Source organism: Hemibagrus wyckioides, linkage group LG13 (assembly GCF_019097595.1).
Source record: "Hemibagrus wyckioides isolate EC202008001 linkage group LG13, SWU_Hwy_1.0, whole genome shotgun sequence".
In the NCBI taxonomy this organism is placed as follows: domain Eukaryota; kingdom Metazoa; phylum Chordata; class Actinopteri; order Siluriformes; family Bagridae; genus Hemibagrus; species Hemibagrus wyckioides.
Window position 1 is genome coordinate 17,792,425 of NC_080722.1, and position 13,429 is coordinate 17,805,853.

Below are 13,429 nucleotides of genomic sequence, written 5' to 3' on the forward strand. Positions count from 1 at the left end.
ATTTTGGAGCATAGCTATGGAGATTTGCCCATTTAGCCATAAAACCATTAATGAGATCAGGTGCTGATGTTGGAATGAGGAAGTCTGGAGTTCAGTTGTCGTTGCAGATCATCCCGACGGTCTTCAGGGCTCTGTGTAGGACACTCTCTAACCCATCAAACTGGGTCTTCATGGAGCTCGCTTTGTGCACAGGGACACTGGTTTAAGCTTCTTAGTTAATTAATGCTACAGGATACCACATGCTATACAATCATCTGCTTCCAACTTTGTGCCAACAGTTTGGCAAAGAACCACAAATAGGTACGATGGTCAGGTGTCCACAAACTTTTGGTCATTTACAGACTCTAAATAGCCCCTAGGTGTGAATAAATATTCTACTGTGTGTGCATGGACTGGTGTCTCAATCAGGTGGAATTTTCCAACCTTGTACACAGTGCTCCGTGAGATGACCAGGATGGAGTGGTTATTGAAGGTGCACGAATGATTGTGCTAGTTTGACCATAAAATATTAAATTCAACATTCATCTGTTAGCTCTAAAATGCCAGCTCGGTCCTGGAGGAGGCGGAAAGCATTTCTTCAGGTTACAGAAAAAATTAGAGCAGGGAGTGTGATGGCAGATAGGCTTTCATTTCTGCTCTACTGTGTTCACCTCAAAGCCACAGCACTGAGAGATTCCCACTATTTCATCTCGCTCCGATTACACAAGCTCCCCGATATCATCTTCCTTATATCATCTTTTTATGGCGTCATGCTGTAAATTATGACAAGGCTCCTAATTAATAGCAAAGCTTTAGGTCAAGGTTGGCTGTAGAATAACTCGCTGAACACATTTACATCCGAAATTTATGGATTAACAAATGAATATTGTCAATCAAAATTTATAGTGTAGCAGGTGATAATTTAATATTTTACTGCGCAAATGACAGGCGTTCAAAAGCAAAGTGATCACTATTAGTTCACAGATGTTGAGATAAAATAAAGCTTGTGATGTCTTACTTTGTAGATCTCACTGCTGTTTTATTATATTTATAGCATTAATTAGGATATTTGATCAGCATAAGATGTCATAATGCCATAGTTCCATCCAAGTGTCAAAATCTGGCATAAAAACATGCTGAATTTATATCAGATGTTCAAAACATGCTGCATTAATATCAGTTACTTTTATGAGAATATATTCACTACAGAAAGTACAGAAAAGTCCATTAGAAGGTTTCAGTTAATGTCTATTCATCTGCTATCATGTTTACTACACAATTCAATTTTACTTGTACTGCATAGAGCTTTTAACATTGGACATTGTCACACAGAAATGTATAATGGATACATTTCTCCCTAATGAGCAAAGCAGAGGCACTGACGGCAAAGAAAAACTCCCTGAGACGACATGAGAAAGAAACCGGTCTCAGAAGGGAACTCATCCTGATTTTGTTGACATCAGATTATAAATCATTTCCTTTTTATATAACTGTAGTCAAAAAGTGCTAATTGTATTAATAGGAGCTTATAAGCAACCTAAGTATAAGCAACCGAGTCATTTCTAAGTTTATATTGAATCTAACTGGAGTTATTAACTGTTCAATCTGCTCTTAGCAACTGCAGTCCTAGGGCTAGAGCAAGGAAGAACATCCTCAGCGGTCTCCATGGTGTGTATATGCTACCGTCCATAGTAACCTCATGGTGATCTTTAGGCTGTGAACGTGGGGTTGTCCTTAGCAACAGCAAGTGAATAAAGAACTAGGGAATATTATATATATGCGTGTGTGACTTTTTTATAGACTAGAAATTCCTCTATCGCAAACGAGTATATTCTGAGAGGAAATGAGAAACTTATTCTTTCTTTCTGACATGAAAATTCCTGCATCTACAGAACAATGTGCAACAATACATCTCTCTCTCTCTCTCTCTCTCTCTGCCCTTGGTCTGGCCATTCTTAATGCTGTATAATCTGCATTCATTATCTGATTAATTGTTTTAATCAATGCACCATACATTTAATCATGGACAGATGCCAGCATGCCGGTGGAACATCAGTTGTGGAGGAGTTTTGGTGGCAAAGCATGAGCTTCGATGCACTTTTACATATTGCTAGATGCTTATTAAAACTTTTTGGGATCCAGTAATTTATTAAATACACTCGCCTAGTGTGGAAAAAAAATCAATGTAGTACAATTTAATAAGCAAACGGGATTACATTACGGGATTGTTAGATTTTTTATTTTTTTTTAAATAACGGTTTATCTAAGAGAGTTATAATGATAAAAGGAAATCCTCTTGTTTAGCAGATATTAGTAGATTTACTGTAGCTATACAGCAAGCGCATAAACAAACCTACACACATCTTTGTCTCGCAAAGATGTGACAAAGATGAGAAGGTTCTCTTGTGCATAATTATTAATGCAGCTAATTAATTCTACCTTTAAAAAGCATCTTTGGGATATTTTTTAGCAGCGAACTAAACTTCTCGTCATGGGATTTTGAAGATACAGAAGAAGAAATTCTTTATGTTATCTAAAACTACTCTTGCTAGATCATTATAATTGGATTCCAGCTATATTTATTGCATTTCCTGTATTCCCATTCCACATGGCTCTGTATCATACCTCAGCGTCTGAATGTGCAGTTAGGTTTTCTCAATAACAGATATAAAGTTCCCTCGAGGCCCATCGCTGTGCGAGACGATTCACAGAAAAATACTGTGCAAGGATTGCAATATCTTCAGGGGAGCGTTTTCTAGTGTAGTTCCACCCCCCCTCGGTCTCAGGACATGGTCGGATCTGAAGCAGAAGCTCCGTCTGAATGTGAAGCTGAGCTTTTCGTGGAGAAAGGTTAGAGGGACTGTTATAGTTTTAGCTCAGTGGGATATCTGATATTGAGAGTCCAAGCAGAAAGACTCAGAGGATAAAGACTCCTGGAGAGAGAACAGACAAATGACTTCAATATAAAAAAAGGGGGTTCTGTGAACAGAACAAAGGGATACGAGGTGTGTGAAGCTGCTATAGGATGATTTTCAGTAAAGGAGAAAAAAAACACAGCAGGGAATGCTGTTAAAGGAAAAGCAAAAGGATGGGATGATGCAATGTGTCCCAATCTTAGCACTCTGAAGTTGATTATCTTCCTATAACAGCATGTCCTGAAAGGTTTTTCTAACGCTCTGCAGTTAATAAACATTTACATAACATTATTATCCTTTCATACAGTAGATGCGGAACATCCTCATAACCATTTCCTATTGTCACTTACATTATTCCGTCACCAGCCTCTCTTTTTTCTCTCTTTTGTGTATGACAGAACAATTCAACTTCACTGTTTCCTCTGTCATGAAGATTTTCCTGCTTCTACACAACTTTTTTCTTTTCAGAGGCTTTTTTTTTTTTTAAACCTCTGATGCTTAGAAAGCACTGTCACTGAAGACTCCTTCCTAAAATGATGAATAAACATCTCCTCATATACACACTTTTCAAAAAAATGTAGCTAAAAAAGTCTCAACAACTGAATGGGTTGTTACTATAGAAACGATATTATGACATATTAATAGAAACCACACAGCTGGAGCTTCTGTTACAGAAATTTAATAAACATTTTAGAGCCAATCAGAATTGAGCACTTGAGGCTGCAATGGTACAAAAGCTGATATTTAATAAACAGAAGATCACAGTTTCTAAAGTATTTGGCACAGAGGGACAGCAAAGCACTTCTGTAATGTCTGCAGTCTCTTCAACCCTTAAAAAACCTTAAGATTCTACAAAAGTCACCAGATAATAAGATCTGGTAAAAGTGCATTAATGCAATTGATTATAGTTATTGCTAAGATTAACTACACTCCAAGCTCTATATCTGCAGAAGCAGTGCCACACCTGCCAAAGTCCATTTGGATGGATTGTCTTTGGTTTTCAGGTTAAATGTCCACACATAAGTAGGTCCTCTCTGTTTGGTCTTGTAGACGGGACACTGGTAGACGTTCCTCGTCTCTTGCTTGTCTACGGGGACGGCCTTGATGAAGATGACCGGCATGGCCGGGGTGAGTTCTTTCAGCCGGGCGTCAACGATCACACCAGCCTACAAGACATGACACACAGAAAACTTTCTGCTGTGAAAAGTTTTATCGCATGATATCAGTCAACGTCATGCAGCGGAAATAGTTCCAAAGAAAATTGCTGAGTCATCTGACTTTGCAAATCTATTTAAGTGAAATGAATTTCTGACAAGTCCCTTAAATGTGCGTCCAATTAATCTTGGTAAAGAGCTTTTTTTTCCCCTTATTTCGGAAAAATTTCAACATTAATCCCAGGGTCCCTTTGAACAAGTGAAAGTTAATGCGTTTGAAATTGAAATGGTTTTGCGGTTCGCATTACGCTGCACAGACATCGTGGAAAGGGAATGGTTTATTATTTTCTGATGCAATAATAATACTGGACGCCGCTCAGTATTAAAAAAGACACAGTGTTGAGAATGAGGCACAGTTCATGATCTCCGCTGTTTAATTATCGCTCCGTTCGCACCGCAAACCAATTACATCTTTCTGCGTGAACTCAAGGCTTCAGAATATTGAGGCGTTATTTTTTCCTCGAAGATAGTCACATAAATCATATTTCTTCACATTCCTGAGACATGCGTGGTTGGTTGCTTTGTGCGAAATCACCTCTGCACTGAAAGCTGCCTTTTTACCTGATGGCCCACTCATAGCTATTAAAACCACAGATCAAATACAGGAGATAGAGTTATGAAATAACTGAAGAAACACCACGCATGAAGCTCCACCCACTTCCTAGGTAACTTTCTTTCTTTAAATTGCCATCTCTCTCTTTTTCTCACCCACCGCCTGTCCGTCTCCGCCATAGTGTTCACCGACTCCTACTTGAGACTCTTCAGTGAGGACCTGGCTGTCTAGTTCTGCAAAAAAAAAAGCAGCCCAAGTTCTCTCAAGTACACTTCCACTAACAATCTCCACGAAGGCGTGTTCTGCACTTTCAGAATATCGAACATCTAAAACGGTACAGGTAAACAATTTAAAAAACAATATGTCGTTTTAATCTTCTAGAAAAATCTGTCATGCAAATTCTAACATTATGCCCAAACTTTGAATTGTTTCAGTCATGCTGTTTCAGAGGCATCTGTGCTTATTTATGCTTTTACAGCTGGAGAGCTGCAGAGTGGGTTTTCCCTCGGGGCACGGAGGCAAACCTGGCTCTCTGTCTAAGTCGATTTAAGGTATAGGGAAAAACAGCCGAGCTGGGGTACCAATTAAAATGAATCCATGCACAGTTTTCACATGCTGTAATTAAAACCTGCCTTTAGAGACCTGGGAAAGCAGCACACATTTACACACTCCTGTAAAGGCCCCAGTGCAAGCTGTTCTGCAGCCATCTACTGCATGAACCCTAAAGCTGTGACCACACAAATATCTTATTAACCTGCAAATATCATATTCATTGTTATTTGATTATTTTTAGAAGCTAATTTAGCTACTGCATCCAAATCAACTGGTTGATTAGTTTTACAATACCATTTAATATCCAGCTGGTGTCATTAACAGACTCTGTTGGAGCGAAACTCCGTTTCAAATTAGTGGATGGAGAAACTTAAGGAACATTAGATGTATGCATGGCTCTCAAGGGATGTGTGTGTGTGTGTGTGTGTGCATGTGCACATATTGCTGAATGTGTCTTCCAGCCCTTGGCAGATGTTGCCCTTTTTTGCAGATCAAAAATCTCCCACTCATAGTCTAATCTTACTAGGATGGCTCTGGATGTGATTTTATTTTTTTAAAGTAAATGCTTTACTTTTGATTTAAATATAGTTTAGCGATGCCCCAGTGGCATACCAATGACCTTGGTTCAGTGCATTTAACACCGACTCACACCTAAAAAATCATTTTCACTGAAATCTATTTTTTCTCAGAGAAAACTCAATTAAATCAGTATAAACACCCACACCACAGCCTTCTGCTTGCATGAGCTGATCTCTGGCTTACAACATGACTGTGTGCAATGTAGGTCATTTTAAGTCTGTCTACACTCACCAGCCACTTTATTAGGAATACTTTATTAGTTCCCTTTTTCATTCATGCAATTATCCAATCAGCTAATCATGTAGAAGCAGTATAATGCATAAAATCATGCAGATACAGGTCAAGGGCTTTATCCAAATCACACAGAATAGGGGGGAAAAAATGTGATCTCAGTGACTTGGTTGTTTGTGCAAGACAGATTGGTTTGAGTATTTCAGAAACTGCTGATCTTCAGGGATTTTCACACACAACAGTCTCTATACACAAAATGGTACAAAAACATCCAATGAGCAGTTTCTGTCTGCTCGGATCCCTGTTCTAGGCTGACAGGAGTGGAACACGGTGTGGTCTTCTGCAGCCCATTTGCTTCAAGGTTCGACATGTTGTGCTTTCTGATGTGCTTTTCTGCTTACCGTGGTTGTAAAGTGTGGCTGTTTGAGTTACCGAAGCCTTCTTGTCAGCTTGAACTAGTCTGGTCATTCTGCTCTGACCTCTCTCATCAACGCAGCATTTCTCTTCACACAACTGCCACTCACTGGATGTTTCTTGTGACATCTGACTCTAGAGACTCTAGAGTTGTGTGTGAAAATCCCAGGAGATCAGCTGTTTCTGAAATATTCAAACCGGCCCATCTGGCACCAACAGCCATGCCACAGTAAAAGTCACCGAGATCCCATTTTTCCCCCATTCTGATGTTTGATGTGAATATTAACTGAATCTCTTGTTTCTGTGTGGCTGTATGTGTTGTGCTGCTGCCATATGCTTAGTTGAGCAGATAATTGCACAAATGAGCAGAATAGGTGTTCCTAAGGATGTAGTCAGTTAATGTATAGCAGTGAGAACATAGAGAAGAGTAATTGTCACATGTAATTGTCTACTGTTTAGTGTAGAGTCATGAGAATGTGTTGTAATTAATGGCTAATAATAGTTACAGATTAATATCAGCATTTCGAAGAAATGGAAGGACAGGCACGTCTGGATTTTACCAAGTCACCCTAACATGAACATGAACAATTTTCTCCTCAGGACCAACAACCAACATCATTCTGAGCATTTATGAAGTGACACATTGAATTTGCACCAATGGCCATCGTTGTTGTCACCATTTCGGATCTATGTGAGCAAACCCAATCTAGTTTCTGCAACAATGTTCTCCAAATGTCGTCCAAAAAGTCCTTTTTTTGACTGTAATGCATTTCTGAGGTAACACAAACCTGTGTATCCCACCGTGCTCCCTCCATGAAGAGGCCATGAACATACGCTCCTTCACGTGGCGGAGAGCTGAACTCTTCACGGCTCTTCTTGGTGACATCACACTGTAGGCTCATCTTGTCAAGCGGCCACTCATTGCGGCGTGCCGTGGACTGCATGATAGCTGTAAGGAAGGACTGAGGGTTGAAGAAGCCTGCAAGCCAAACGGCAGAGGGCAGGTTGAAGTCTGAAGTCCAGCTCTCCAGCTCACGGATTCGGCACAGCAGATCAGTGAACCAAAGCGCCAGGCCACACGTGGAGGCATACGCACGTTTACTCCAAGAATCTGGAACCTGCTCCAGGTAGATGGCGTTCTGGAGGTTCTCCATGTCGCTTGTCATTGTGAGCTCGCCCTGAGAGAGAAAGAGGCCCAGAAGTAATTCCCATATTTTATCAGTAGTGATCCAATACAGTCGAAGACATTTCTAGAATCTGGCTAGTGTACTAGATGCTATGTGAGTTTTTCTTGGAGCATAATAATGAACATTGTAGCACTTTAACTGTTTTATTCCTGATGAGAATTAAATCCTAAAAGTCAATCTCTACTAAATCAGATTACTCTTTGGCAAGATTCAAATGGCCCACACTTCTCCTTAATCAAGAGTGTAACGACATTCAGTGATATAATGCACTTAAAATAGCTTTCGAATGAGCAGTGCAATCGATTTGTGGCACCCCAGTACTTAAATTTCATTTATCCTGAATGACCTGTAATGGAGCACTCAGAGCACATTTGAAATGTCACGGTATCAGATTGGCCGAGAGACCAAAGAGACAACTACGTCCTAATAGCACACACGCTAGGAAAATCAATATTCATACATTGTAGTTCATGGCAGTGTGTGAACATGAGCTGGGTACATCAGCGCTGTACAATACCTTCAGGCCAAGATTTAGCTCCTTCAGTGAGCGTTTGATCTCCTGTGTCAGGATGTTCATACGTTCACACTCTTGCAGGGCCACTACCACATACGGGCTCCTCTCTTCCACCTTCCCCATCAGCTCCGTCATGTTAAACTCTTCAGGAAGCTTCTCAAGGATTTCGTCTAGGACAGTTTTGACCTTTAACATGGAAAGTGAGGCACAATTCGGATGTATGTGTTAAATTCACTACTGTAGCATTTCTGTATTCACTGGAATAGTTTGTCTGTTCTTAATTGTCCCTTGAACATCACACTTACATGAACTCCACAGAGGAAGTGAATAACATAATCAATATCTTGTCAAAAAAAAAAAGAGACCTATTTGTCTCTGTCACTTGCGTGACCTGTTTAATGCAAAATGGTGATTGCTTACAAATCCCAATCTCTTAACTTAAAAAGGTCAGCTGTCATAATGCATCCAGACACACTTCCACAGCACCCATATCTAATCTCTTAAATGTCACAGCTAACGGAACCGAGCCTATTTCTTGGGAATTAGCTCTACTTAACCTCTTCAGACTGAAGTGTGGATCCTGTCTTTGGAATAAAATGGGTATCAACATGACAGAGTAATTAAGCTGACCCTTTTAAGTGTAGATGACCCTAGTCAGAGACAATATAGTGAAAAGGATCACATCTCTTTTATCAACTGATGACAGTAATGGGGATAAATAGAGACCATGGAGTACAGTGATGAGGAGCTAATAATGGCTCTAGATGTTAATAGGCATATCCATAAGGAGGAAATGAGGAAAAGTTTGGTCTGTCTGCGTTTTTTTTTTTTTTTTGTTGGAAATCTGAAAGAAACATTTTGATATATGTACACCTTCTCGTCTCGTGACGTGCCGCTGCCTTCCCCAGAGCCTCCGTCTCTGGGTTGCATCTCAAGAACGGTACGGAAAAGCTTCTCTGACGTCTGTGTTAAGAAACCGATCTCAGCGTTGGGGTGAAGGCCGTACAGATAAGGTGACTCTGCGGGCAGTGCTTCATCGATGTACTGAGGAAAAACAGCAACAGAGAACAGAATAGCAAAGCATTTATTTGGCATGTTTCAAGAATCAGGGATTATAAGGGATGACCAAGCAAGATTGTTATTCCAAATATAGGCAATTTCACTGTTAGGAAGGCACTACAGAAAGACACTTCAAACAGAAAGTCAGCACACAGACAATGGCTTAAGCAAATGAACACTTCGCCAGTAGCCTGAGGCTTTAAGTGAATGTGGACTTCACAGAAATTTCTGATAGAGTGGTTTGGATGGAAGCAGAGAAAGAGAGAGTGAGACAGTTCCACACTCCACCAGCGTTTCCACCTCTACAAATCCCTTGCCACTTTTGTAACACTTTTATCCAGCAGGCATATGCACTGTTATGCCAATGCTTGCAATCCAAGAGCTGTATTCAGAGTTGAGTTAAGCATTTCAAGTGAGGATTTAATAGCAAACTTGCTCATGTCGGTATAAAAACTTGGTTGTGTGAGAGTTAAGCATGCAAAGTGGTGTTTGACTAAAACGAAGGTGTGTCTCAATTAGACACAATTCTGACTTGGCACTCAAGCCAATAATTCCTGCAAGATGTTAAGAGTGGTATAAAGTCCAGCATCACTGTTTGTCAGTTTGATGTAAAAAATATTATCCTGAAATGTATGTATTGCACACTATAATTAAATCCGTTCAAAATTGTTAATATGTTCAATATTGTAAAATAATGTAGGCTGTAATGAGATGAGGGTTTGGTCAGCTTATCCTTCCTGGTTCAGTTATTTTTTGTTTTGTTAGATCAACAATTTAGATCTAGTTTCAATTTTAAAGAATAATATAACAGCAGGACATGTTGGATCAAGTGCTATTCTGCTGATCAGTGAGGGTGGAAGCCATTCTGTTAAATTACACCAAATTTGCAGTATATAATATTATAATAATATAATATATAATATATATAACTAGGATTATTCATACACTGGCAAAATACTAGACTCATGTTTATTTTAGTCAGTTTTTGATATCTTTTCATTGATATATAATCATGTGATATATCAATATATCAATTATCACGGCAATTTTTTTCCATTTTTAAATATTCCATTGTTTTTACGTTATATGTAGTATAACATATAGAATAATAACAGAACAGGAAAAAAATCTGCTTGCTTCTTCAGTCAGCATTTTCTATCCCAGATGTTTTACTGAGTTTAATAGCCAGTGTGTGGTGCTTTAAAATGGTTGTCTAGACACTATAAAAAAAAAAAAAAACCTTGCTTGGATGCTTCGATTTAAGAAAAACATGTCAACTGCAAGCTTATAATCTACACACAATCTCTTTGCATATTCTTAAGCAGCTGCATAGCCCGACTACTGAATACTCAGAACTTTTCCAGTGTAAATATTAAAGCAACTTGGGCACTTAAGGTGCCATAAATAAGATGTATTTAGACTGAAAATAAAATTTCACAGGAACAGAGCACCACGGGTGGCCTGAAAGAAATATTGCTAATTAAAATGACACTTCAAACATAGTAGTAACCAAAGCCACACAGAAGAGGACTGTAGAATATTTAGTCTGTAACGATTATTAGCTGGATAAAAACAAAACTGTAATTTTGATTGCAAAAATCAAATTAATCAAGAGTGATGTGTACAAAGGAAGAAGAGCTGCTGCTGGGCAAAAAAAAGTCAATCTCAGTATTTGTCCACTCTAAGTCCAGTTTTTTGTTATAGAATAAAAGAGGAATGAGGGGAACGCTAATGAGTGAAAAACCGCCCGAGTCTGTCAGTCATTTTAACTGATCCTATATGCAGCAATGCCCCCTGAATCTCAGGTACAAGTCATTTTCCCCGCTAAGGATTTAAAAAGCCGCTGTAGGAATATGGGCTTCACATACACAAACATTATAATGCTGTTTTATAATAGCCTCAGGTATTTGTGTGATTTTGGAAAAACGCCATGTGCTTGAGTACTTCATCTTAGCACAGCTTCAGCATAATGCAGTTAAGCTCAAAATCACACTAAGCATAACTGAGTTAAGATGTTACTAACATTCATCATTTTAGGAATATTGCGATGGATAAATGCATAGAAAGCTTTCTTTACCATTTACATTGAACTTAATGACTGTATCAAAAAAAATCAGGCAGAGATCTGGTTTAATAAAATATACCGAAGACAAAATTTATACGCTTGTTTTCCAAAATGCCTAGCAGGAGAAGATTCTTGGACAAGAAAGACTTGCTGTTCAATATTGAGGCCAGTGTTTTCAGGATATTCTGCTTAATGAGTCTTAATGACTGCCAATAAATTGTTTTTTAAACAAATAAAGTTGAAGGTTGTTTTATTATCCTAGAATATTCGTCAGGTTTAGAGTGAATTCCATGTTTAAACAGTTATATATAGGCATAAATTTAAGCTTACGATTTTCTATAAAACAGGAATAATAATAATAATAATAATAATAATAATAATAATAATAATAAATGCAATAAATTCAATGCATAAAAATAGTTAATTGAACTATGTTTCAATTAAAATGTATTTATGAAATATAAAAATATATTCTCTGACATTTATTGTAAATGTATAATTAAATCTTTTCATCTATTATTAATAATATTTCTTAGAAATGCAATGAAGCCTGTTACAAGCAAGATTTGGCTGCAAAGCAAGATTTGGACATGTTATGTAGAGAGCACTGGCTTAAATTAATTTACTGTAATGCGGTCATGCATGTGCATATATCTAGGATTTTCGAACATGGCTTAGCCAATCAAATTTGAGAACCAGTACTGTCCATTTTCCATACTTAATTAAGAAGGTTGAACATAATCACACACACATTTCATTAAAAACACATGGCTGAACTACAGCTGTGTGTAGCTGTTTTCACATTTCTTTCCAGTTTTTTGGAGAAACCTATAACCTGAACATTGTGAAGTCACTGGTAGTCCTGTTATTTCAAGAATATTTCACCCAACACACTATGCATGAGGTTACAATAACCAGCCTTGATGCCATTTTCCCTACAGTCATTTCTCTCTGCAAAAATAACTCCAGGTACACACAGGGATTTCTCACTTTCGTTCTGTTTCTGTGAGAAAGAGATGTGGCAGGAGGTGCATTTACCTGGTGATAGCCGTTATAATCCATGTTTCCAGGCAGCGGGAAGCCTGGGGCAAGGTACAACTCCCCCTCCATCATCTCAGGCTTGATGAACTCCTCCAGGTAGGTGCGGCACAGCCTGCGGTCCCAGTCATCAGTGATGTGGCCACCATACATTATCTCTCCAAAGAGGTATCGAAGGTCGTCGTATGGCACCTGAACAAAACGAAACGCGCTTGCTATTAAATTTCCACTCTGGAGACTGCAGTGCATCTCTGAGCTCATTTCTGATCTTCTAAGCAGTAAATAATGCTATATTGCACATCATAACCTGTATACAGTAGAGTTCAAATATCAAACTCAACTACCATCTGTTCCAAAAAAAAAATACATTTTATCAAATGAGATTTTTTCCCCCAAATGTGAACAGCATCATGCTGTTCTAAAAGAAGAGAAAACGTGGGCTATGAAGTCTCTCTATGAATGACTAATAAATTCTACATTAGTCATTAATACAGATACCCGACTGAAATAAAAGAGTTTATAGCGGCTATAATATAACATGGACATTTCATAATATCATTGTTTGCCACTTCATAAAAGAATGAAGTCATGTTTCATTCCTCACTTAATTTTCCATCACTTATATGTTCAATATAGTGTTCCTCATGATATTCTGTAATGTTACCTGCTTCTCCATAATTACTACAGTTTCCTCGATCTGTGCAGCTAATTACTGATTAGCACAATGATTGTAACACACTAATCGTGCTCTCAATCCACTGTATCGACACAAAAAACGATTAAATAGATGATTAACGTTGATGTCTGTTCTTTTTTTAATGTCATGCTGGATGTTCACCAGTGACCTCCATCTCATAGTGCAAAGTGTTATTAAGCCCAGCACCACTGTCTGACAGCATGATATAACCACAATGTGTCATTCACACACACACACACACACCACAGACACACACACACACACAAACCCCTGTGGAATTGCATTTAAGGCTATTTTTAAAACATAAAACATGATTATTAATAAATTTAAATTTATTTTCATCCACTCGGCTCGTCTGTACGATGAATTAAAAAAAGCAGCATTATTAAAATAAATAAATAAAAAAAAATAACTACCCTAGTAGTTTTTCAG

The 13,429-nt window shown here is 38.4% G+C and overlaps 1 protein-coding gene across 2 annotated transcripts in view; it reads right to left on the minus strand.

The window, feature by feature from the left end:
• Positions 1 to 3,592: 3,592 nt before the first annotated feature.
• dnah9 (dynein, axonemal, heavy chain 9) overlaps positions 3,593 to 13,429 on the minus strand; it is a 90,223-nt gene continuing 80,386 nt past the window's right edge. For both annotated transcript variants that reach the window (XM_058407213.1, XM_058407212.1), the window contains exons 65-69: positions 12,301 to 12,492; positions 9,012 to 9,182; positions 8,142 to 8,324; positions 7,226 to 7,615; positions 3,593 to 4,060 (exon numbers count right to left, since the gene is read on the minus strand). In XM_058407213.1, coding sequence (XP_058263196.1) covers positions 3,833 to 4,060; positions 7,226 to 7,615; positions 8,142 to 8,324; positions 9,012 to 9,182; positions 12,301 to 12,492 — 1,164 coding nt within the window. In that variant the 3' untranslated portion in view covers positions 3,593 to 3,832. The remainder of the gene's footprint in view (positions 4,061 to 7,225; positions 7,616 to 8,141; positions 8,325 to 9,011; positions 9,183 to 12,300; positions 12,493 to 13,429) is intronic.